Source organism: Apteryx mantelli, chromosome 1 (genome assembly GCF_036417845.1).
Source record: "Apteryx mantelli isolate bAptMan1 chromosome 1, bAptMan1.hap1, whole genome shotgun sequence".
Classification (NCBI taxonomy): domain Eukaryota; kingdom Metazoa; phylum Chordata; class Aves; order Apterygiformes; family Apterygidae; genus Apteryx; species Apteryx mantelli.
In genome coordinates, this window is record NC_089978.1 from 194,759,501 (window position 1) to 194,778,312 (window position 18,812).

Consider the following 18,812-nt stretch of genomic DNA (forward strand, 5'->3'; position numbering starts at 1 on the left):
TACTTCAGTTGTATTGTTATGTCCTGACTGAGCGAGGTAGTTAGTGCCTTGAGCTAGGTGACACTTAATAAAATCGGGTTTCTTTATAATGCTGCTGAAGAGTTTGCTTCTTTTTTGACATGTAAGATATGTGTTTGATGACTGTATTAATACTTGGCCCCCTTTTCCAACGAAATTGAAAGAGAGGTGATTTGTTTTAAGCAGAATGTGAATCGTGAACTTGTCTTGAATGTGAGCTTAGGCACTTCTTTAATGCGGACAATGGAAATGTAATTTGTCATATGACTGCACAAAGCTAGTCATGATTCAAAATATCCTAATGGGTAATTCCCGTTCACCTCATGCATGTTTTTTGGACACACATTTTTTGTTGTTGTTTTGTTTTAGTACACAATGAGGAATCTGTTGGAGTGTCCTACTGGAAGTCTGAAGTGCTAGATTTTGCTGGCAGCTTTGCCACTGTGAGGCATTCTACCTGGCTTTGGCTCTGGGCTCTTTTGTTTGTTTAAACACTATATGCTCACTGTAAAAATACTGGAGCTCCATGGGTGAAAAGCATAAAATGACTGCAAAATATTAATAACTACAACAGTTCCCAGGGGAAAAAAAACAGTGGTGCTTAAAAGAAGAAAGGCATGAAATTAATAAGTACATGCTTTAAGTGGGCACAGTTCACAGTATTTTGATCTTCAAGTCTTACAGAGATATAAAGAAAATACAGCTGAAGAAACCAACAGTCAGCTGCAGTCTTTGAATAAGACAGTTTAATAGAAGGAAAAGGCTTTTAATAAAATTTTAACATTTTTTTTTCTAATAACACCATGTCTTTGATGTCCAAAAAAAAGATCATCCTATTTAGTTTTGTAATATAGGCAATAATATTCTCAAAACTAAAATGTGTAGGGGAAACTATGGAACTGAAAAATTTGTTTCTTTTTTTTAATCAATTTTTAAATGAATGTGATATGAATGTTTTAATTTAGAAGTAACTGCATTATGGAATAATGTAGACTTTTTTCAGATGTGACTTGTTTTAATTATTTTTTTACTTTTTAACTGGAAAGGGAAACTTAAATATTTGAAATGTGGTTTTCCTTGGTATGTAATTTGACTATAAATGTATGTGTAACAGTTAATTTGAAAATGCCACCTGTATATTCCAGTTAAAAGTTTTGTGATTTATGATAGGGAGTACTTTCTCTCTGTCAGTCTTGCACCAATATTCTGATATTGTTCCTTTCCTTAATCAGAAGATAGTACTGCTGTCTTCAAATGTATGAGACATAAAGCTAGCATTCCAAGTCTATCCATAAGCACCACTGCATGGTTTGAAAGAATAAATTTGTGAATCTCTACGTCTTTGCTACTATGTAAGAAGGCATAAATTTGTAATCAGCTCAACTACAGATTTATTTTGCTGTAACGTCTTGTCTTTAGATACTGTAAACATTCTGGAAAGGTTGTATTTACTATGTCTTATCTATGATGACTTTTTCCTTTGCAGATTAGAAAAATCCCAGGATAGAGTGGCAATTATCAGTTTGAAAAATTCCATGAGATTTTTTGTTCTACTGGTATTGCTTATTGGTACTAGCTATTTCTTAAGACACTGGAAAGCATTATTGCACTCCTAACATTGTAGAAACATGCTTTATTTTAGAAACAAGATTATGCTTTATCTAAACTTTTTTGAATAAGACATTTATTTCTCTTGCCATAATATCTTGAAGTGCAGAGTTTCACAGTTCAGGACTCCACTGGACATAGTACACTCAAATATCCGTAAGATAAAAAGCAAGGAAAATTGTAGTTTTATGCCTCTAATATCATCAAAGTAAGACACCACAAGATGGTTAGGCAAATACACTGCAAAAAAAAAAAAAAAATCCCACGGGAGTCCTTTTTGGTCTTGAAGTTCTGCTGTAATATGAAAATATCAGCTGAAGTTCTTGTTCAAAAATGTAAAGTCAAGGAACAGTCGTGGTTTGCACAGCCTTTTTGTGCACCGCGCACTGCAGAGGCAGGGCAGGAGGCTGCAGCAGAGGCAGGGCAGGAGGCTGCAGCGCCGGGACCGCCGTCGCCCCCGCGGCCGCGCTGCCGCGGTCCCCGCGCGCGGAGTCCAACTGCTCCAGCGCCAGCGGGGTCTCGCGCGCTTCAAGGAGCCTCGGTGCTGTCTTTACCCCCCAAAAAGGGGAGCCCTGGGTCACGGCTACGCAAGGGCGGGCTTCGAGCTGCCACAGTAGCACAAGTTTGCCCGGGTCTGGGGACCTTTAGGTGAGGATCTTCTTTGCTGGGGGCTTCAGTCTCTCCCTTCCTCAGCCCTCTGGCACCTTTTGAGCCGGGAAGCAGCGCCGAGCTGTTGGCAGAGGGGGCTGCGTTCAGACGCTCAAGGCTTCGCACAAAAGCCGAGCCACTGAGCCAAATTTGCTGCCCCAGCCTCTGCGAGAGCTCCGGAGTCCATTTTAGCGGCTGAGCTCCGGGCAGGGGCGGCCCGCGCCCGCCCTGCGCCGCCCCGGCCCTTTAACCGCCCCTTCGCGACGGCTCCGGGCCGCCGCCGACTGGAGCCCTGGCGGGGGGCGGCGGCGGGGTGCGTGCCCGCGCGGGGAGGGGGAGAGCCCGCTCTGGAGGCGTGAATCATCCCACAAATACACGCTGAGAGGCTGTGGCAGCAGAGAGCAGGTTTTTTTCAAAAACATGGCTGAAGCTGGGACAGGCTTTCTGGAGCAGCTCAAGTCCTGCATCGTCTGGTCATGGACCTACCTCTGGACCCTGTGGTTCTTCATCATGCTCTTCTTGGTCTACATCCTGCGGGTGCCCCTGAAGATCAATGACAATTTAACCACAGGTAGGGGCGATCTCCCCTCCGAGCCGCCGTGGCACTTTCTCCGCACGCCGCCCTCCGCCCCCTCCCCCCCCAGGTCGGCGCAACCCCCGCGGGGGCAGAGCGGGACCCCGCCGGGCAGAGTCCCCGGCGGCCGAGCCCCACCGCCGGGCGCTCAGGCGCCGCAGCCAGCGGGGCAGCCGCGACTGCCCCGGCGCCCTCCCCAGCCGGCCGCCGGCTCCCGGCTCCGGCCGCGCCTGGGGCGCAGCGAGGCAGCCCGCGCTTGGACGCGAAGCCAAGGGCAGCTCTTGCCCTTGCGGGCTCGGCGGCAGCCCCGCCGCTCCCCCCGCAGCTGCCCGCCGCTGAGGGCGGCAGGCGCCCCCCCACCCCGCGCTGCCCCGCGGAGCCGGGAAATCCCCTCCCCTCCCCGCCCGGCCCGGCGCGGCCCCCGCGGGCGGCAGGCGCTGCTGCCCTGCCGCGTGCGGCCCCTGCTGCCGGGCGAGGCCCGGCGGCGGCGGCGGCGGCGGCGGCCGGGCACCCCGGGGCGCGCGGGAGGGGGCGGGGCAGCCCGCCGCGCGCCCAACCGTCCCCCCACCGCCGGGGACGGGACGGGACGGGACGCGAGGCGAGGCGAGGCGAGGCGAGGCGAGGCGCTCCGCCCCGCTCCGCCGCCCGGGGGATGCTGCCTCCGGGATGGCCTTGAGGCGGACCTGAGATGCCTCTTGGCGGCCAGGGGCGAGGGAGCCCTGTTTGGGGAGCCGAGGTGCTCCGGGCCGTCCCAAACGCCGGCTTAAAGCCCGAGCCCAGGCGCTCAGGTACTTGAATGTCACAGTCTGAAGTCCTGTTACAACAGCAAAAGTTGGAAGGTGTCAATTGGAGGGTGGGTTTTCCCTCTCCAGAATACTCCTACCTGGCTGATTTGCCTGGCAGAGGCTGGATCAAGGGTGGCTTTGTGGTTGGCACGGTTGCGAAGTCCAGGGTTATTTGTAAGTCACTGTTCAGGATCCTTCGAGCATTTGCTGCTTCCCTGCTAACCAGTGCTTTGTCCCCCAAATCCTCTGTGATTTGGAGTTAATAGTTTAATACAACAAGACCTTAAGGTGTGTTTAAAAAAGGGGGGAGGGGGTGACCTAGCTGTAGCTAGATCAAGAAGAGGGTCTGGCCTTAGCAATAATTGTATCCACAGGTCCCTGACAGGTATATCACAGTCTTGTGCTTCCAAGGCACACTGTAGTAAAATCATAATGGAAAACTGAGCTAACAAAGTAATATTATGACTAATGTGTAGCTTCTGTTATAGAATGGCTGGCCTAGTTTCCAAGTGAGACTTGTTAATAGATAAATATTGACTGGTTTACATCAGTCTAGGTAAAACTCAAGTGATGCAGCCAGCTGAAGAAAGGTTTATATTTGCTGCTTGCTTTAATTGCATTCATCATTCATGTTCTGGGATCTTAGGCCACCAGCTGCACGTTCGGTCATACAGCAGCTTTCTATTCCCCATCTTTGTTCAACTAACAGTTCGCATCTGTTTCTTCAGTGCACGGCCCTTAGTTTCTGAGGCCGTGGGGTTTTTCCACTATCAGATTAGATAGCTGTGAGGGTAAGCCTAAGTTGTTTGAGAAGTAGAAACTGGCACACAGTGGGGCAGTGAGTTGTTAAAAGAAGTATCTCGCCGGTAGTGGCACATGGCACATGCTCCGTGAGGCTGTGGATTTGTGAGTGGTGTTACCGAGTGCTGCTCAAGGAGCCCAAGGTGGCTGTGGACCTTGTTGCTGGGGGTACAGACACTTTTCCCATGCTCCAGTGCTGTGTTTCCAGTCAGTGGAAGTGCTGCTGTCCCTTGGGGCAGGCGTGGGAATTATGAGCAGTCACCGTGAAGGGTTTCCCCTCTGACTGTTCCTGCTTCCCTAACCAGCCTGGGCGAGGGGGGGGTGACAAGAGCAGTGCGAGGGCTGGCTAGTAAAATCATGTTTCTGAGGAGCAGGAGTGTTGATTAAATATAAATATTTTGAGGGAGGGTACTGGGCAGTGAACAACTTTGGAGTTTACTTTTGGTCTTTGATTTTAATTTATATCAGTAAGTATATGAAGTTATTAATGGCCTCTTTGTGTGTGTGTGTGTCTATAGATAAGTATATAGACATATCAAATCATACTAATGTGGAGTACCAGCAATGTGCTGGGCATTTCCAGATATATATGAAAGAAAGATTTCTGCCTTCAGGAGCTTACAGTCCTAGAATTAGGTCTGTGAAGTAATGAGAACATATTGAGTAATAACGTATTTGCATGCCTTGTGCTGATGTTTTTTTGTAAGGGAATGGGGAGGGTCATGCTGGGTTGTGACTTTTGGTTATCTCACTTGGCCCAGCTGCTCCAGGAAGAGCTTGAAGGTATATGGAGGTATCTATTAAGTGCTTAGTTGAGAGTTTCCTCTTAGATCTAGGAACATTAAAGTAGCTGTGCTGCCACAGAAATAGACTATAGAAATCCAGGCATCATCACGAGTTCCCTCTGTGATGTACAGGGAAATCACCTGCTAATGTTTTACTGCTGTTTACTTCTCTGCTTTGCTTGCTGAGGTACCTGAGGGATGCTGCAAAAAGCTCTGCTTGTTTCTTTGTGCCTGCATACCTACTTCCAGTCTGCCTGTATGTAAGGGCTATAATGGCACTATAGAAGCTTCTCTTTCTCCTCCTTTTTTATGCTGTGAGTGTAGGTAAGAAAGTAAAAAAAATCACTTCATGAGTATAGGACAAACTGTGATCATACCCTAACTGAAGCTTGCTGCTTTCTAGAGTGTTATTTCACATAGGACTTTTACTGTGCCTTTTATTGAAGGAGTAAACATATTTATTTTGATTAGTAAGCTCTTTGAGGACAGAATTGTATGTCTGATTTTTAAGTATTGGCTTAAGCTATTTATGCTGAAATTACTATGTAAATGATAAATAACATAACTGCTGTTCTCCATAAATTCCTGCGTTTCTGTACTTTTAAGAATAATGCAGAATTTCAGGTGTTTGGGCAAAAATGTATAGCTTGTTTAATTCACAGGCCTAACTCAGCACTAACAACCAGAAGTAAGTTACATCTCATAGGTGCCTGGTCTCAATTCATTTTCATAACAGGTTTATCTCTCTGATGTAGACCAAGTAAGTATGTAAATACTAACCCATCCTCAGTTGCAGGACAATTAATCCTTTCTGGGAGCTCTCTTAGGAGCAGGAGGCATTAGCATGTATAAAGGATTCAGCAGGAAAATTGTATTTGTGGAAACTCCTGATTTTCTTGAAGGATAAAAAAAAAACTGGCTACTGCAGGAAATATCCTTGGATTAGGGGAATATGTGGAATGGAATTAATCTATTTTCCTGTACAGTTTATGTTGTATTTAATTTTTTTCCCCTTTTTTAGCAGGGTCAAAACTTCTATTATGTTTCTGATATAGATTAGATACTACCTTATTCTTCTGAATTAAAATAAACAGCAAAAAACGTGTGAGTTTGCTGGAAGATTATCACTGTAGCAATGGACTTTGCTCAGTCTATTAAGACTCACTAAGGTAACATGCCACCAGTATACTGAATCAGCAGTAATGCAGGTAGTGTTAGCCAGCCTGAATTGGGCAATTATATCTTTATCTTGAAATTGTTTATTTTTCCCTCCTATCTACTGTGATCATTCAATTTTTTTGGAGAAAGCTATTTGTTTTGGGGGCAGATGAGATGTAATCCATGCAACATACTTGCTGCTGGGAAACAGAACGTTATCTGAATGCTCTTCACCAATCAAAAAAAAAAAAAAAGGAAAAAGAAAGCAAAAAGAAAAGATTCAACCTACTGCAGTTTTCAATTTAAATCTGGACAGTGAACACAACAAAACTCCCAAAATTTAAATACAGTTTTGATAAAATTTTTCTAATATGTCTTTGAATAAGTATACAGTTTCTTTGACATTACTGCATACTGATTCTAACAGAAGGTAATTTTTGTTGCTTGATTTTTAACACTTTATATAATACATATGTACAAGGTAAATTTTACAGGCCACGGTTGTCCAGCAAAAACGTCAGAATGCTTTTTATTACCATTTTCACTATTGAAAAAAAAATCACATGCATCTATCTGAGACCTAATCAAACCACTCTTCTTTTTCCTGACTTTGAAAGAACTAATTCCTGATGCACTTTTTCTGTTGAAATATGTTATTACAGCAGTCTTCAGCTGAGTCATTTGTTTTTCATTGAAATGACCCAAAACACAATTAAAATGCCGGTATGAAATCTGCAAATAGGAGAAACTTTCACAACTCTGTATTCTGAAGGACAGAGGGAGTTAAAAAGCCCTAGGAAATTACAAGTAAGTCCCAAAGTGTGCGATGACAATTAGTTACCACGTAAGAAGAATAGCCACAATATGGCCTTTATGCATCATCTGTTCTTAGATTGTGTTTATTAAAAAAATCAGCACTGGCAGTGACATGTTCTTTCTCTCTCCCTCCCTCTCTCACTCTCTCAGGGCGGGGATTTGTTTGGGTTTTCTAGCTTTTCTGAATAGATTAAGAAGTATTTGATTCTTTTTTTTTTTTTTTTTTTATCACAAAAGGAAACAGTGAATGAAAGTTTCTAACAAAGTACCACAGCAACTGGCACCAGATGTGGTACTAATCAAATTTACCTCAGTGATGTGAAAATAAGAGTATGATCACTGCTCTTAAGACTTCTGGGTGACGTAAAAAATAATAGGGTTATAAATAACAGTGACTGGGCAGTTTCTCAGAACAATCTGAATCTATTGTGTAGTTGAGACCAGTCAAACAAAATGGTTTTCAGTACTGTCGAATGCAGAATTATATAACTAATAAGAGAAATGCAGTTCATCATTCTGCAGGTATGATTTGCAGCTCATAAAGTCTGTTTTAGACATTTAGATGAAACAGTTTAACCTGAGTTCACAATGTGCTACTCTGATATGGAGGACTAGTGTGACATATACAGGAGAGTACCAAACATAGATGATTTTATTTCTTATTGCTGTTTGTGCTGGTGAGCATTTTGTTTTTCCATGCTTGAAGTCAGTATTTTTAAAAGCAAGTTGAAAAACAGGAGAAAATAGTGAAAAATGGTTCAAGGGCTGGGGAAATGCATTGGAGTAAGAGACTTAGAATTCTAGTTAGTTTATTGAAACATAGTTTGAGAGATGACTAGATTACAGTGAAGAAGTACTGTTAAGGGAGAGAAATAAATGGCCTTTTAATCATGAAAAGAATAATAAGAATTTATGACTAGAAGCAGAGGACAAACTCAATCATAATAAGGCGTCTATTTTTAACGAACTGTAGATCAGCTATTAAAGCAGGCAGTGGGTTTTCCATTTCTGGATGTCTTCAAATCAAAACTGGATGGCTAAATAAGAGTTACAAGTTTTTATACAGAATTAAATCTGTTTTCAACAAGAACTTGTGCAATAGCCTGTACAATGTAGGAAGTCAGAGTAATTATGGAAGGTTTCACCAAATAGTCCAATGGTCACTTTGAGCTTTAAATTTTATTAAGATGAAGTGTGAGGCTTTTTTCCCCTCTTTTGATGTTGTACAGATGTGCATGCCCTGAGCATTTTGTAGCTCTGGCCAAGCTAGTGTGCAAGTCGGTCATCCTTTGTGCTTAATCAGTTTTATAGTCTTGAAACTCCTCTCAGTTTTGGGCAAGTGTAATTCCAGTATCCTCAGTGGAATGAATTACTGTGGTTTAATCAAAGGGAAATTTAGTCTGTCTCATAAAAATATTCATGTTAAATCTAATTTTGGTATTTCATGTTTTTTTGCATTTCACTGAAGCTTGACATATAAATCAAACCATTAAATGCTTGATGAATAGGAGAGCTTGAACTATTACAGCTGTGCCATACTATTAACCAGGAAGCAGCAGAGGAGACTTAACATGTCAAGCTGAAGTATAAAACACAGAATAAATAATTAAAGAAGCATGTGTTATCATCTTATTCCAAAATAATTAAAATAAACCTGATGATTTTATGTAACATGCTATATTTTCCTTCCATGTTGGCACTTGCACAGTTTCCAAATGCCACATTAATCTAAACCAAGACACACCTCTTACAAAAATGTGCAGCTCTGTGGTTGTTTTTCCTGACATAACAGTTCAGCTTTTTATTCGTTTTCTAAGATGGAGAAAGTCCCAAAAGTTAAGCAGTTTCAGATTATTTTATTTATCCTTTTGAAGTGCAATAGAAAGATTTAATAACCAGAGTATTAAATGCAATTGGCTTGTGACAAGGCAGACAAGAAGACTCCTCAGAAACTTGTGTTGCTGAATGCAGAGAAGTCTGGAAATCTGATTTCATAAAAATGTGAATAATTATTTAGGTTTGAGCCAGTCTAACTTTGTAGGTGTCTGTATAGTATTGCTAGCTTTGTACAGGACATCTTGCTTCAACTGAACTGGAGCAGGACCCTGTACTCTTACTAGTTAAATATCTAGAGAAGAGTTAGTAATCTGTATTGTGAAAGAAAGTAATGTTGTCATGTCAGACCCCCAAGGTCAGTAAGTATGGGAGAACAGCAGGCTGGAAACAGCAATTTGTGAAGAAAGACCATGTACCCTCAGTTAAGAACTGTTTTTTCTGAGCCAGATCATAATGGAAAAGAATTGTGTTCTGGGGTACTCAATGTTTTGATTTTTTTTGATTTTTTTTTTTCTTAATTCCATCAGTCCTACTGAAATAATTACCAGGATTTTAATTACATGGGATCTGTAAACATGTAATAGGATTCTGTTAGAGCCCAGAGTTTAAAACACCATGCACAGTGCATGGTGCCAGCCATTTGGAGAAGGAAGAGGCTGGTGTGCAACAACATTTGTAACACTAGCCAACAACAGATTACTGAATTACAAATGAGTTTCGTGCATGGATGAGCAGGAGGAGGGAGCAGACATATTCTAAGACTTTCTCTGTTCAGTTGTAAAATTAGGATAACAACACTTTCTCTTCCATGAAGAGTCTTTTGAAGATGCATAACTGAGAGCTTTTTAGGCAATCAGATACTATGGTAATCTAGTCTACCTAAAATACATTCACTGATACATTCAAGTGCATTGCACAGGTTTAGGCCATTCCAGTAAATCTAGCTCATTGAACCCTCACTTTTTGCAAACCATTCAGTATTTAAACATGCAAGAAAGTTCTGTTTGATTCTATAAACAGAAGCACTGTTGGAGATGAGCGTGAACAGATGGAACAGTCCTCTCAGGTTTTGGATATGCATTCTTAGGGTTGTGGTTACTTGTCAATGAAAGCTCATCTAATCCTTCTGATCTTCTGTTTCTAATCTTCCTGATTCTTGCAGATCTATACTCAGTACTGGTGCAACGTGCTGCTCTTCAATAGATTATAATGTGATAAATAAGTTAGATTACTTATAGTTCTAATGGTCTCAAATTCTAGTGGTAGTAGAAAACATTCACCTATTATTAAAACTAACTACTGGTCCCTGCTGACGATGTATTTGGACCTTGGGAGCTGCATACGTGCAGATCTGCAGTGATAAACTGTCCTTATTAAGGTTAGCAGCAGGTTTTCTGTTAATGCCTGTGAGGCTAGGATTTGACCTTTAAGAGTTTATTCTCCCTTAGTCAGTGAGCAGTGCTACAGGCACTGGTATTCTGGGCTGTTGCCGAGCTCCTTGCTGTCGGGACTGTCGGGAGTGTGTGTGGGGGTGCCTAGTGTGCTCTGTCACCATAGTCACCATGCATGTCAAAGTGTATTTGCTGTGATAGCATCTTGACTGTATGCTCAGAAGGTATTGTTCCTGTTCATAAATTTAAGCCGGGGAGGTTAATCATTAGGATTGGAAAACATTAACCTGACAAAGGCCAAGGAGTTCCAAACAGATTAAAAGTTAGCAAACAACTTTTTTCTGTCTCTTGGAAAGAACTGAAGGACAGTTATTTTTACGTTCATGGACTTGCTGGTAGTTGCTTGGCTTTCTTTTGAAGTCAGCTTTCCTTTTTTGATGTGTTTCACTGTGTGTGTTTACTGTGTCAATTACAGAAATGTATGTGTTGCTGTGACAACAGGAAACCTGAAGCAAAATTCTGATTGCACCAAAGTAGATGGAAAATCTCCTATTAACTCCTTGAAAGTGCAGTGTTGAACTCTTGTATGAATTGGAGTGTTGAAAATAAAAACTTAAATATATGACTACTTTTGGCAAGGTCAGCATTAGCTTTGCATGTGGATTTCACACAATAAACCATTTCAGTTTTTGTATAGCCCTAGTTTGTTACTGCTTACGTCCTCAGTTCAGGTATTATTCTTTAGTGTTATTTGCCCCATTGTCCCCAAATTACTTGTGTTTAACTTTTATGTTTTTCAGAATGTAAATGAAGTCTTTCCTCCTTCCTAAATACTGGTCTTTTTTTTTCTTCCTTTTTCCTCCAGTTCTAATGGAATTGAAATAAAAACATTGTTTTGTTTATTGTTAACCTCCAACTTCAGTTGTATCAGTTACGGCACTGTGAAGCATTAGTAGATGTTGCTGAGCCTCCAGACAGAGCTTGCATATTAGAGGTTTCTGTTGTTCGCTTTTTTGTTTTGAAAAAAATAAGTTATCTGTATATAAGCTAATATTCAAGAGGCTATTGTATACCATCTTTTAACCATTTTAAGTATGTGTATTTTCAGGATGATACACTTGCAAATTCTCCCTTTAATTTTTATGGAAAATAATATAATATGCATAAAAGTAGTGTGTTATTTAGGACAAACTCCTTTATAGACTAAACTTGAAATTCTCGAAGCAGAATGGGGGAAAGCCCCAACAAAACCTGTTTAAATTAATTCCTGGTGGATGCAGCATAACATGATACAGTAAAACACTTGTTTTCTAGAAACTCGTCCATTTCTTCAAGAGTTTAATTTGTATTTAATTGAGCTTAATTTTTCAGTCAGTGTCAAATGAAGGAAAGAGCGAAGTTCAAACTAAATGCAAGGTTTTCAGAGAATATTTCTCTTAAGAAATTGACTTTTATACTGCAAGAGCTCTAGAATATTTGCAGCCAGTATTTCAGAGGAAATATGTAAACCAGAGCCTCCAACATAATATTTGATAAAATCTTGAGTGAATGTACTTGAACTCTGGATGACTGAATTGTACTATAAGCTTCTAACTGAAGACTAATATCCTCTATGTATTGCTTAAAATTTTCAGAAGAGCACCTAACACTGCATATGTGTACCCAGTGGATTTTTCAAAGCATCCTTTCAGTGTCTGTATAAATTTAACCTAAGATAAGAACATAAGTCTCATTGTTCACATAGATCTTAGATCCTAATTATCTGAGCAGTTGTGAAAATGAGATGATTCTAAATTACCTGAAAATTGTAAAATAAAAGTGTACTTTTGTGTAGTAATTTCATAAGCAAAGCAAGGAGTAAATGCAGAAATCTACATGGTAAATTTGCATTTGTGAAAGACTCGAGAAGTGCTAAGCGTTCAGTGCCTCAAGGTCTGAAAAGACATACATAATTCTAGTCTACATTAAATGAACGACAAAAGGATGATACCTGTCTTTAGAGCAATACCTACCAGAAATTAGGAAGATGATATTGCCTCTGCACAGGCAAACAAGTTTTTTTGAAATGGTATGTCTATGCTTTAAAATGGATTCTGTAAACTAGAGCAGGCTCTGAGAAGAGCTAAAAGAACTACTCAAGAATCTAGAAAAAAACCACCTTACCTTGCTAATGTAAGGAAGCTCAAACTATTTATCTAATCACGGAGAAGCCATAGGGGTATCTTGACTATACCTAAGGAGGAGTGAGAGCTATAATCTAGTTGACTAAGGTATAATGAACTTCCTAAATGTTTAGAGGTAAAACACATGTATTACAATTGGCAGAATCAGGGCCACAGTGATCTGAGGTCTGAAGAAGATGCTTTACTGTGAGCCATTTAGAGTTTACTACACTTAACTTTAATAAAAACAAAAACAGAACTGAGAAGTGGTTGATTACACACTGTATAAACTTCTTTGTGGGAAGAAATAATAGATATTAAAGTGGTCTTTGCTGTAGAGGAGAAGAATACTACAAAAATGGGTGTCTGCATGCTGCACCCAGATAAATTCAAATGTGAAGTATGTTTTTAACAGAGATTCTGGAAGGGTGTGTGTATTTGCACCTAACTGCTATGGCAAGTGATGGCTTTGCCACTTTTGATGTCTTGGTATTAAGACTGTCAGTGTCAGAGCATTGCCAAGCTTAATAGAGGAGTCATTGGGGGCAAAATTGAGGGGCCTGCAAAAGGCAGGAGATCAGAGTAGTAAGAATGCTATCATGTTGAGATAAAAAAACTGGCAACATCTGGAAATGATTAATGACCACATGCAGGTATGTTGTGGAAGCACAGTGGCTCTAATAAGTCCAGGATGTGTCAGCACTTTTATGCGTGTGCTGGGCTGTTGTGCATAAGGAGTCCAGAGTTTCTGTATGTACCTCAGTCAGCTGACAAGCTCTGTGTTTAAGCTGTGCCTTGTAAAACAGACAGATTTGTTTGTCTTGTTGGAGAGTGGTAAAGCCATAACACAGCTAGGTGGCAACGTACATTGGATGATCTAACAGTTTCTTCTAGTCTTAATTCTACAAAAATGAACATCACAGTCAGAAAATGATATAGTATAGTATAGTCATCTGTACAGCAGTCACAACAAGTTGAGATTCTGCCTTTTGGTGACAAGGTTAGTTATTTAGGAAGATATTTTATATTTAACAAAATAAAGCCATACTCCAAACGTCTATTGACTGTCTAATACAATTGGAAGTTATATTAAACTGTACAGAAGAAAGTAAGGCATAGGGAAGTGATACCCCAGTCCTGCAAATCATTAACGACATCATTTGTTTTCCAAGCATAAACCCAGAGATTTACTGAAAAATTAATAATGTGCATGAATTCTTAAGGATCAGGCCTAAATAATTTACTGAGCTACTACAGGAGGTCTGTAGCAAAACTGAGAATAGAGTCTCAAATCTCTTCAGTCTAAAGACTGTTTTCCCTTTTGTAATTTGCCCCATCTAACATCTGTTACCTTTCTAAAGGAGTTACTTCAGCAACTTATTTAGGGTATTTATCAAAGAATTTAAGATAAAACATAGCTTGGGTTCTCTGGCCAAACTATGGGGTACTTCTGGGAATATTATTCCTCTGTTAATTGTTAAAGGGTGTATCTGAAGGCTGCTTTCACCTGTTTTTAAATTAGCTCTTTGTGGCATTGGAAGTGTCTATTGAAAGATTGTATTATAAACTCCTGCTTGTCCTCGTGTCTGTAAAGTGTCATGTGGACCAATGATGCTGTGTAAATACTAATGAGCTGAAGTTGCTTTGTAAACCACCAGCAGAGACTAATTGGACTTTTTGTGTTTCTTAATACAGTACTATAGAAGGGCAACCAATTTTAGCACTGAGAACACTAAGCTTAAACAAGGATAATGCATTTAAAGAGAAGAGTTAATGTCATGCTTTCAAAAGATAGAACAAACAAGTTGTTACTGTTAAGCCTGAGGAAAGGACCTAAATTCAAAGTCCAAATCAAAACTGGCCAGCTGCTAAAAGAAGACAAAGATTTATTATTGTGCAGTCTAAACTGGAGATTTATCACTGTGATGGATCCAATGCTTAAGTGATTAAATGCATTTAAATATACCAATTACAAGGATAAAAGTTATAGGGGAAAAAATGAAATGCAGTCATCATAAGATTCCTTTTGGCAAAGTGTGCCAACTGTAACCATGAGGGTTTAATTTCCAGCTTACTTTCTAGAAATAAACTTGACTTATTAAATGTCAAACCTGTTAGGCTGATATGTTAGTTTTTATGCTCCACAGCAAGACACTTGGAGATCAAATTTAAAGCACAAGAAATGTTTTCATTGTTGTTGTTTTATTTTGTAAGGCTGTCGTTCATTTCTCAATGAAATGTGCTTGTAACCTGAGAGTACTGTAGATGTTCATCTCCACATAAATAAATGTTTTGATGGCTCTGCTGGTATGCTTCATGCTGAGGACTGAAAATGGTTTACAGCGCAGCCTGGTCTGGTGCAAGGTTATATGATCTACTAATGCACTTAATCTTCCATGCGAGATTTCTCTTGCTATTTTTAAGTTTGAAGTGAATTTGATAGCAGCGTACCCAGATGGTGTGTTTTACACAAATTTCGGCTTAGAGTACAAGACTAGTCATTTCCTCAGTTTTCAAAAAGGTTAAACCAGACCCTGTTGAGAGAGCACAGGAGAAGGAAGTATATCTGGCCTATAATATACCATGCAAGGGGGAGTGGGGCAGAGACTCCCTTAGTGTGGCTGCCGTAGCTTCATAACTAGAAGCACTATTTGCTCTGCAGCGTGATGCTGCAGCTGAACTAATTAGCCCTGCTGAGAGAGGGAGCTTATTAAATCTTGTGCAGTACTGCACTGATGCAGATTTCCTGCTTTTAGGAGCTTGCAGTACCTCCTCCACAGCATTTCGCTGTATGGATTGATCTGCCCACTAAGAGCAGGCTTCTGTACCATACTGCATTGTCCAGTATAGAAATGCCTTCTAATTCCTATGTCTGTTTATACAACTCTCTGGAATAAGATGAAGGAGAAGTGATATAAGCACAAGGGAGTCTCTGTAGCAGCAAATATTGTCCAACATATTCTTAACTTGAATTGCTCTCCAGAAATCCCTCTCAAGAAATTACTGTTTTAAAGTGCTGATCACAAGTTAACAACAGTCCCAAAAGCTGTGCAGTCTTGGATTGGGGAGACACAGCCCAGGAGGAGTTCTCATTGGTAGTGTGATTTTTTGAAGATGTCTAGATTGCAGGATTTGCCTGGATCTGATGAGAGAATTTGGCCTGTATTACAGTCAGGGGTGTTTTGTCAGCAACTCCATTGCAGCCAGGATTTTCACCCTTGACTTCCTAGAATAATTCCCCTACCTCATGCGATGATTATGTAGGAACTGTATTGCCCAGAAATAAATAACTGGACAAGGCTTTCTGGGTCATTGAATCCAGTCCTCAGTCATATTATGTATATCTTTTCATAAACCTATCAAACTGCTGTACTGAAAGATTTTTCCAGAACTTCATAGCTCCAATGGTTAGAAACCTTGTCCTAATTTCAGCCCAGATTTACTTATGGCTGACTTGTATGCATTTGTGCTTGTGATACTTTCTCCCTTAGCTTTAAAAATTCCACTGCCTCTATGATCATTGGATCCCAGTCTATTTACAGGGATTTTTCCCTCCTAGTCTTCACTTGGTGAGGTTAAACAAATTGCACGGTTTTAGTCTGCTCTCATAAAAAGGCTGCATTTCCTTGATCATACTAGCAGTACCTCTACCTGTTTCAGTTTTCCATTCATTTTGTAATAGGGTAGCCAGAGTTGTACATAGTATGCCAAGATGAGTCTTCATTAACTGCCTTATATAATATAATTAATGTTCCTCACCTTCCACTGGAAACATTTTGCCATGTAATCTTAGGGTTAAAATTGCTTTTTTCCATATCTGATTGGTGGATCGCAGTCATACTGTGGTCATATAGTACATCTGGATCTTTCTGTCATTTTCACCTGACCTGCGGTAAGCAGAGATTCTTGTTAGTCTCTGGCACTTTGCATCATTAACTTTGATCCCGTTCTGTTGCTGCAGCTTCCATATTCTGTGTTGGTGGTTCATACCAATTTTCATCTACACACTTCTGGTTTTGGTAATGAAAATAATAAATAAGGTTCAGTTGATAACTTCATTGGATTCTCCTTATATTCCAGTGGTTCCAGACAAGCTGCAGATTTCTGTGCCTTTGCCAGTTGCTCCTCTCTTTTCTGCACATTTCCTCTTTTCACTAACTTCCAACATGTCACTATGTCAAATACTTTACTGAAATCCAGATAGTTTAGAGCTAGTCATTTTCCTTGGCTAGAAAACTAGCTATTTCTAGTAAAGGAACACATCTGGTTGGCCTGGCATTATTTATTCATTTTGCTTTTTATCCAATTTTTCATCTGTTGCCTAATCTATTGTTTTCTTTAAAATACCAAAGCTTCACATACTACTGACATCAGACTAGCAGTATTGTAGTAGCTTAGGCCTGCATCTTTCTTAAATATAGAAATATGCTGTATTGCTATTCTGGCATAATTTGGGGGAGTTCCTATCAGTTTATTAAAACTGTCTTGATACTGGACTTGAATTTTCAAATGTCACTTCTCTCAGTAAGTTAATTTTTGTGTATTCCTTTCATCTCCCGCTGACAATGTCTTCAAAGTGTTATGCTCTTTGAATTATCTCTGTTTCTGCTGCCACAATTTTTATTTGCTTACATTTATTTTTATTATTTTTTCCTCCACATTCAACAATGTTGTTCCTACTCAAAATAGAGGTAAATATTTGTTTTGCTTTGAGTACCAGTATATCCTATTTTTACCTTGCTCTCTTATTATTTATTTTGCTGAAGAAATCTTGCTGTTTGGATTTATTTTGATTCATAGTGCATGTCTTTATACAATTATTAAGGTGTAACTCAGTCTGACTTTTAGCAAATAAAATTATATTCCTGTGGTTTTTGTCCACCAAAACAAAGGGGAATCTTTGAACATCCTAGGACTTGTGGGTGTTATTTGTGCAGGGCTGATACTGCTTTATTTAAAAGTGCTATATGATAAATATCTATGAGGCAGAAATGGAACTCTGACTGTGTGCAGTTGTTCTGCGAACAATACCTGAGGAAGTGCTGGCCTCTGGGAGGCAGTCTGCAAAGCTCCCAGGAACTCTCATGAAACCATTGCACTGCCCCTGGAGTTTTTTTGGCATCCGGCCCTGATAGGGCAGAGCATTTAGCATGAATGACTCCCAAGCACCTCCCAGAATCTAAAAGAGGTCTGTGCGTATTTGCTGTCTTACTGTGTTTGGAACATCGGGGTTGTCAAGAAACTGAGACCTGATAGCAGTGCAGATTAGACAGCATTCAGTAAAGATGTTTAGTGAATATAGCATGTTTAAAAAAGCTGACTTGTCTACACCTAAACCTCAAGGTGTCTCAGATTCTTTTATGTCTGAAAAGTTTTAATCAGTTGTCTTCCCACACATCTTTTTAAGTTCTCACACTTGCAAGATAAATTTTCAGTTTTAGCAGTTACTGTGAGCTTACTGCGGAGAATTTTCTTTCTAACAATATGAGCAACCTTTACACAATATAAACCAAACACAGTAATTAGTAAATTACCGAGCTGAAGATTGAGTGCTTCAGGTACTATTCTGCTGTCTTTTAAAGCTCAGGTAGATCTAAAATTTCCAAGTTTACTGCAGACAAGCTGGCAGTGATTGATTGTGGAACAGCATCCTTGTTAAACAATTGGTTTTATTAGGTTTCTGAATTATTATATGGTGCTGTCCCTCTTGTATTTGAGGGTCTAGATCTATAAATACACATCTTCACAAATGGTCTGTCAGTTGTGATGCAGAGTAAGCAATCTGCAGGGCTAATCAGTATCATTCACTACTTTCCTTAGGTGAGCTAGGCTGAAAATAGATATATTCTGTAATATCTTAATTACAAATCTGTTCTTTGGATATGGTGGAGTTCCTCTTACTGTAATGTGGAAATCAACTGGCAGGATTTGTGCACCTCTGTACTCCCTTCACTTTATAGTGAGGCTGTCTGGAGCCAGTTTGTTTGTTGGTGCAAATTCGATCAGCTGCCAGTTCATTATAAATGAGCTCAACTGCTTTAAATACTGACCCAGCTTGCATACTCACCAGAGCAGCTCCCACCAGCTCCCACCCTAGGGATCATCCAAGACAGGGGAATCTCAGCTCTTTCAGTCAGGGCTGTGGCCCCTTTGCATCATTGTAGTGGACCACTGGAGCTACAGAGGCATGAGTTCTTTGATTTATCCCAGGGTGAACATGATAGGCTTTT

The 18,812-nt window shown here is 40.3% G+C and overlaps 1 protein-coding gene across 3 annotated transcripts in view; it reads left to right on the forward strand.

Moving 5' to 3' along the window:
* The first annotated feature begins 2,526 nt into the window (after positions 1–2,526).
* Positions 2,527–18,812, forward strand: part of ST7 (suppression of tumorigenicity 7) — a 164,382-nt gene continuing 148,096 nt past the window's right edge. For 2 of the 3 annotated variants that reach the window (XM_067315084.1, XM_067315100.1), the window contains exon 1: positions 2,647–2,845. In XM_067315084.1, the coding sequence (XP_067171185.1) occupies positions 2,695–2,845 (151 nt within the window). In that variant the 5' untranslated portion in view covers positions 2,647–2,694. Of the gene's footprint in view, positions 2,846–18,812 lie in introns of all 3 variants that reach the window. The other variant, XM_013947840.2, reaches the window with a different exon arrangement.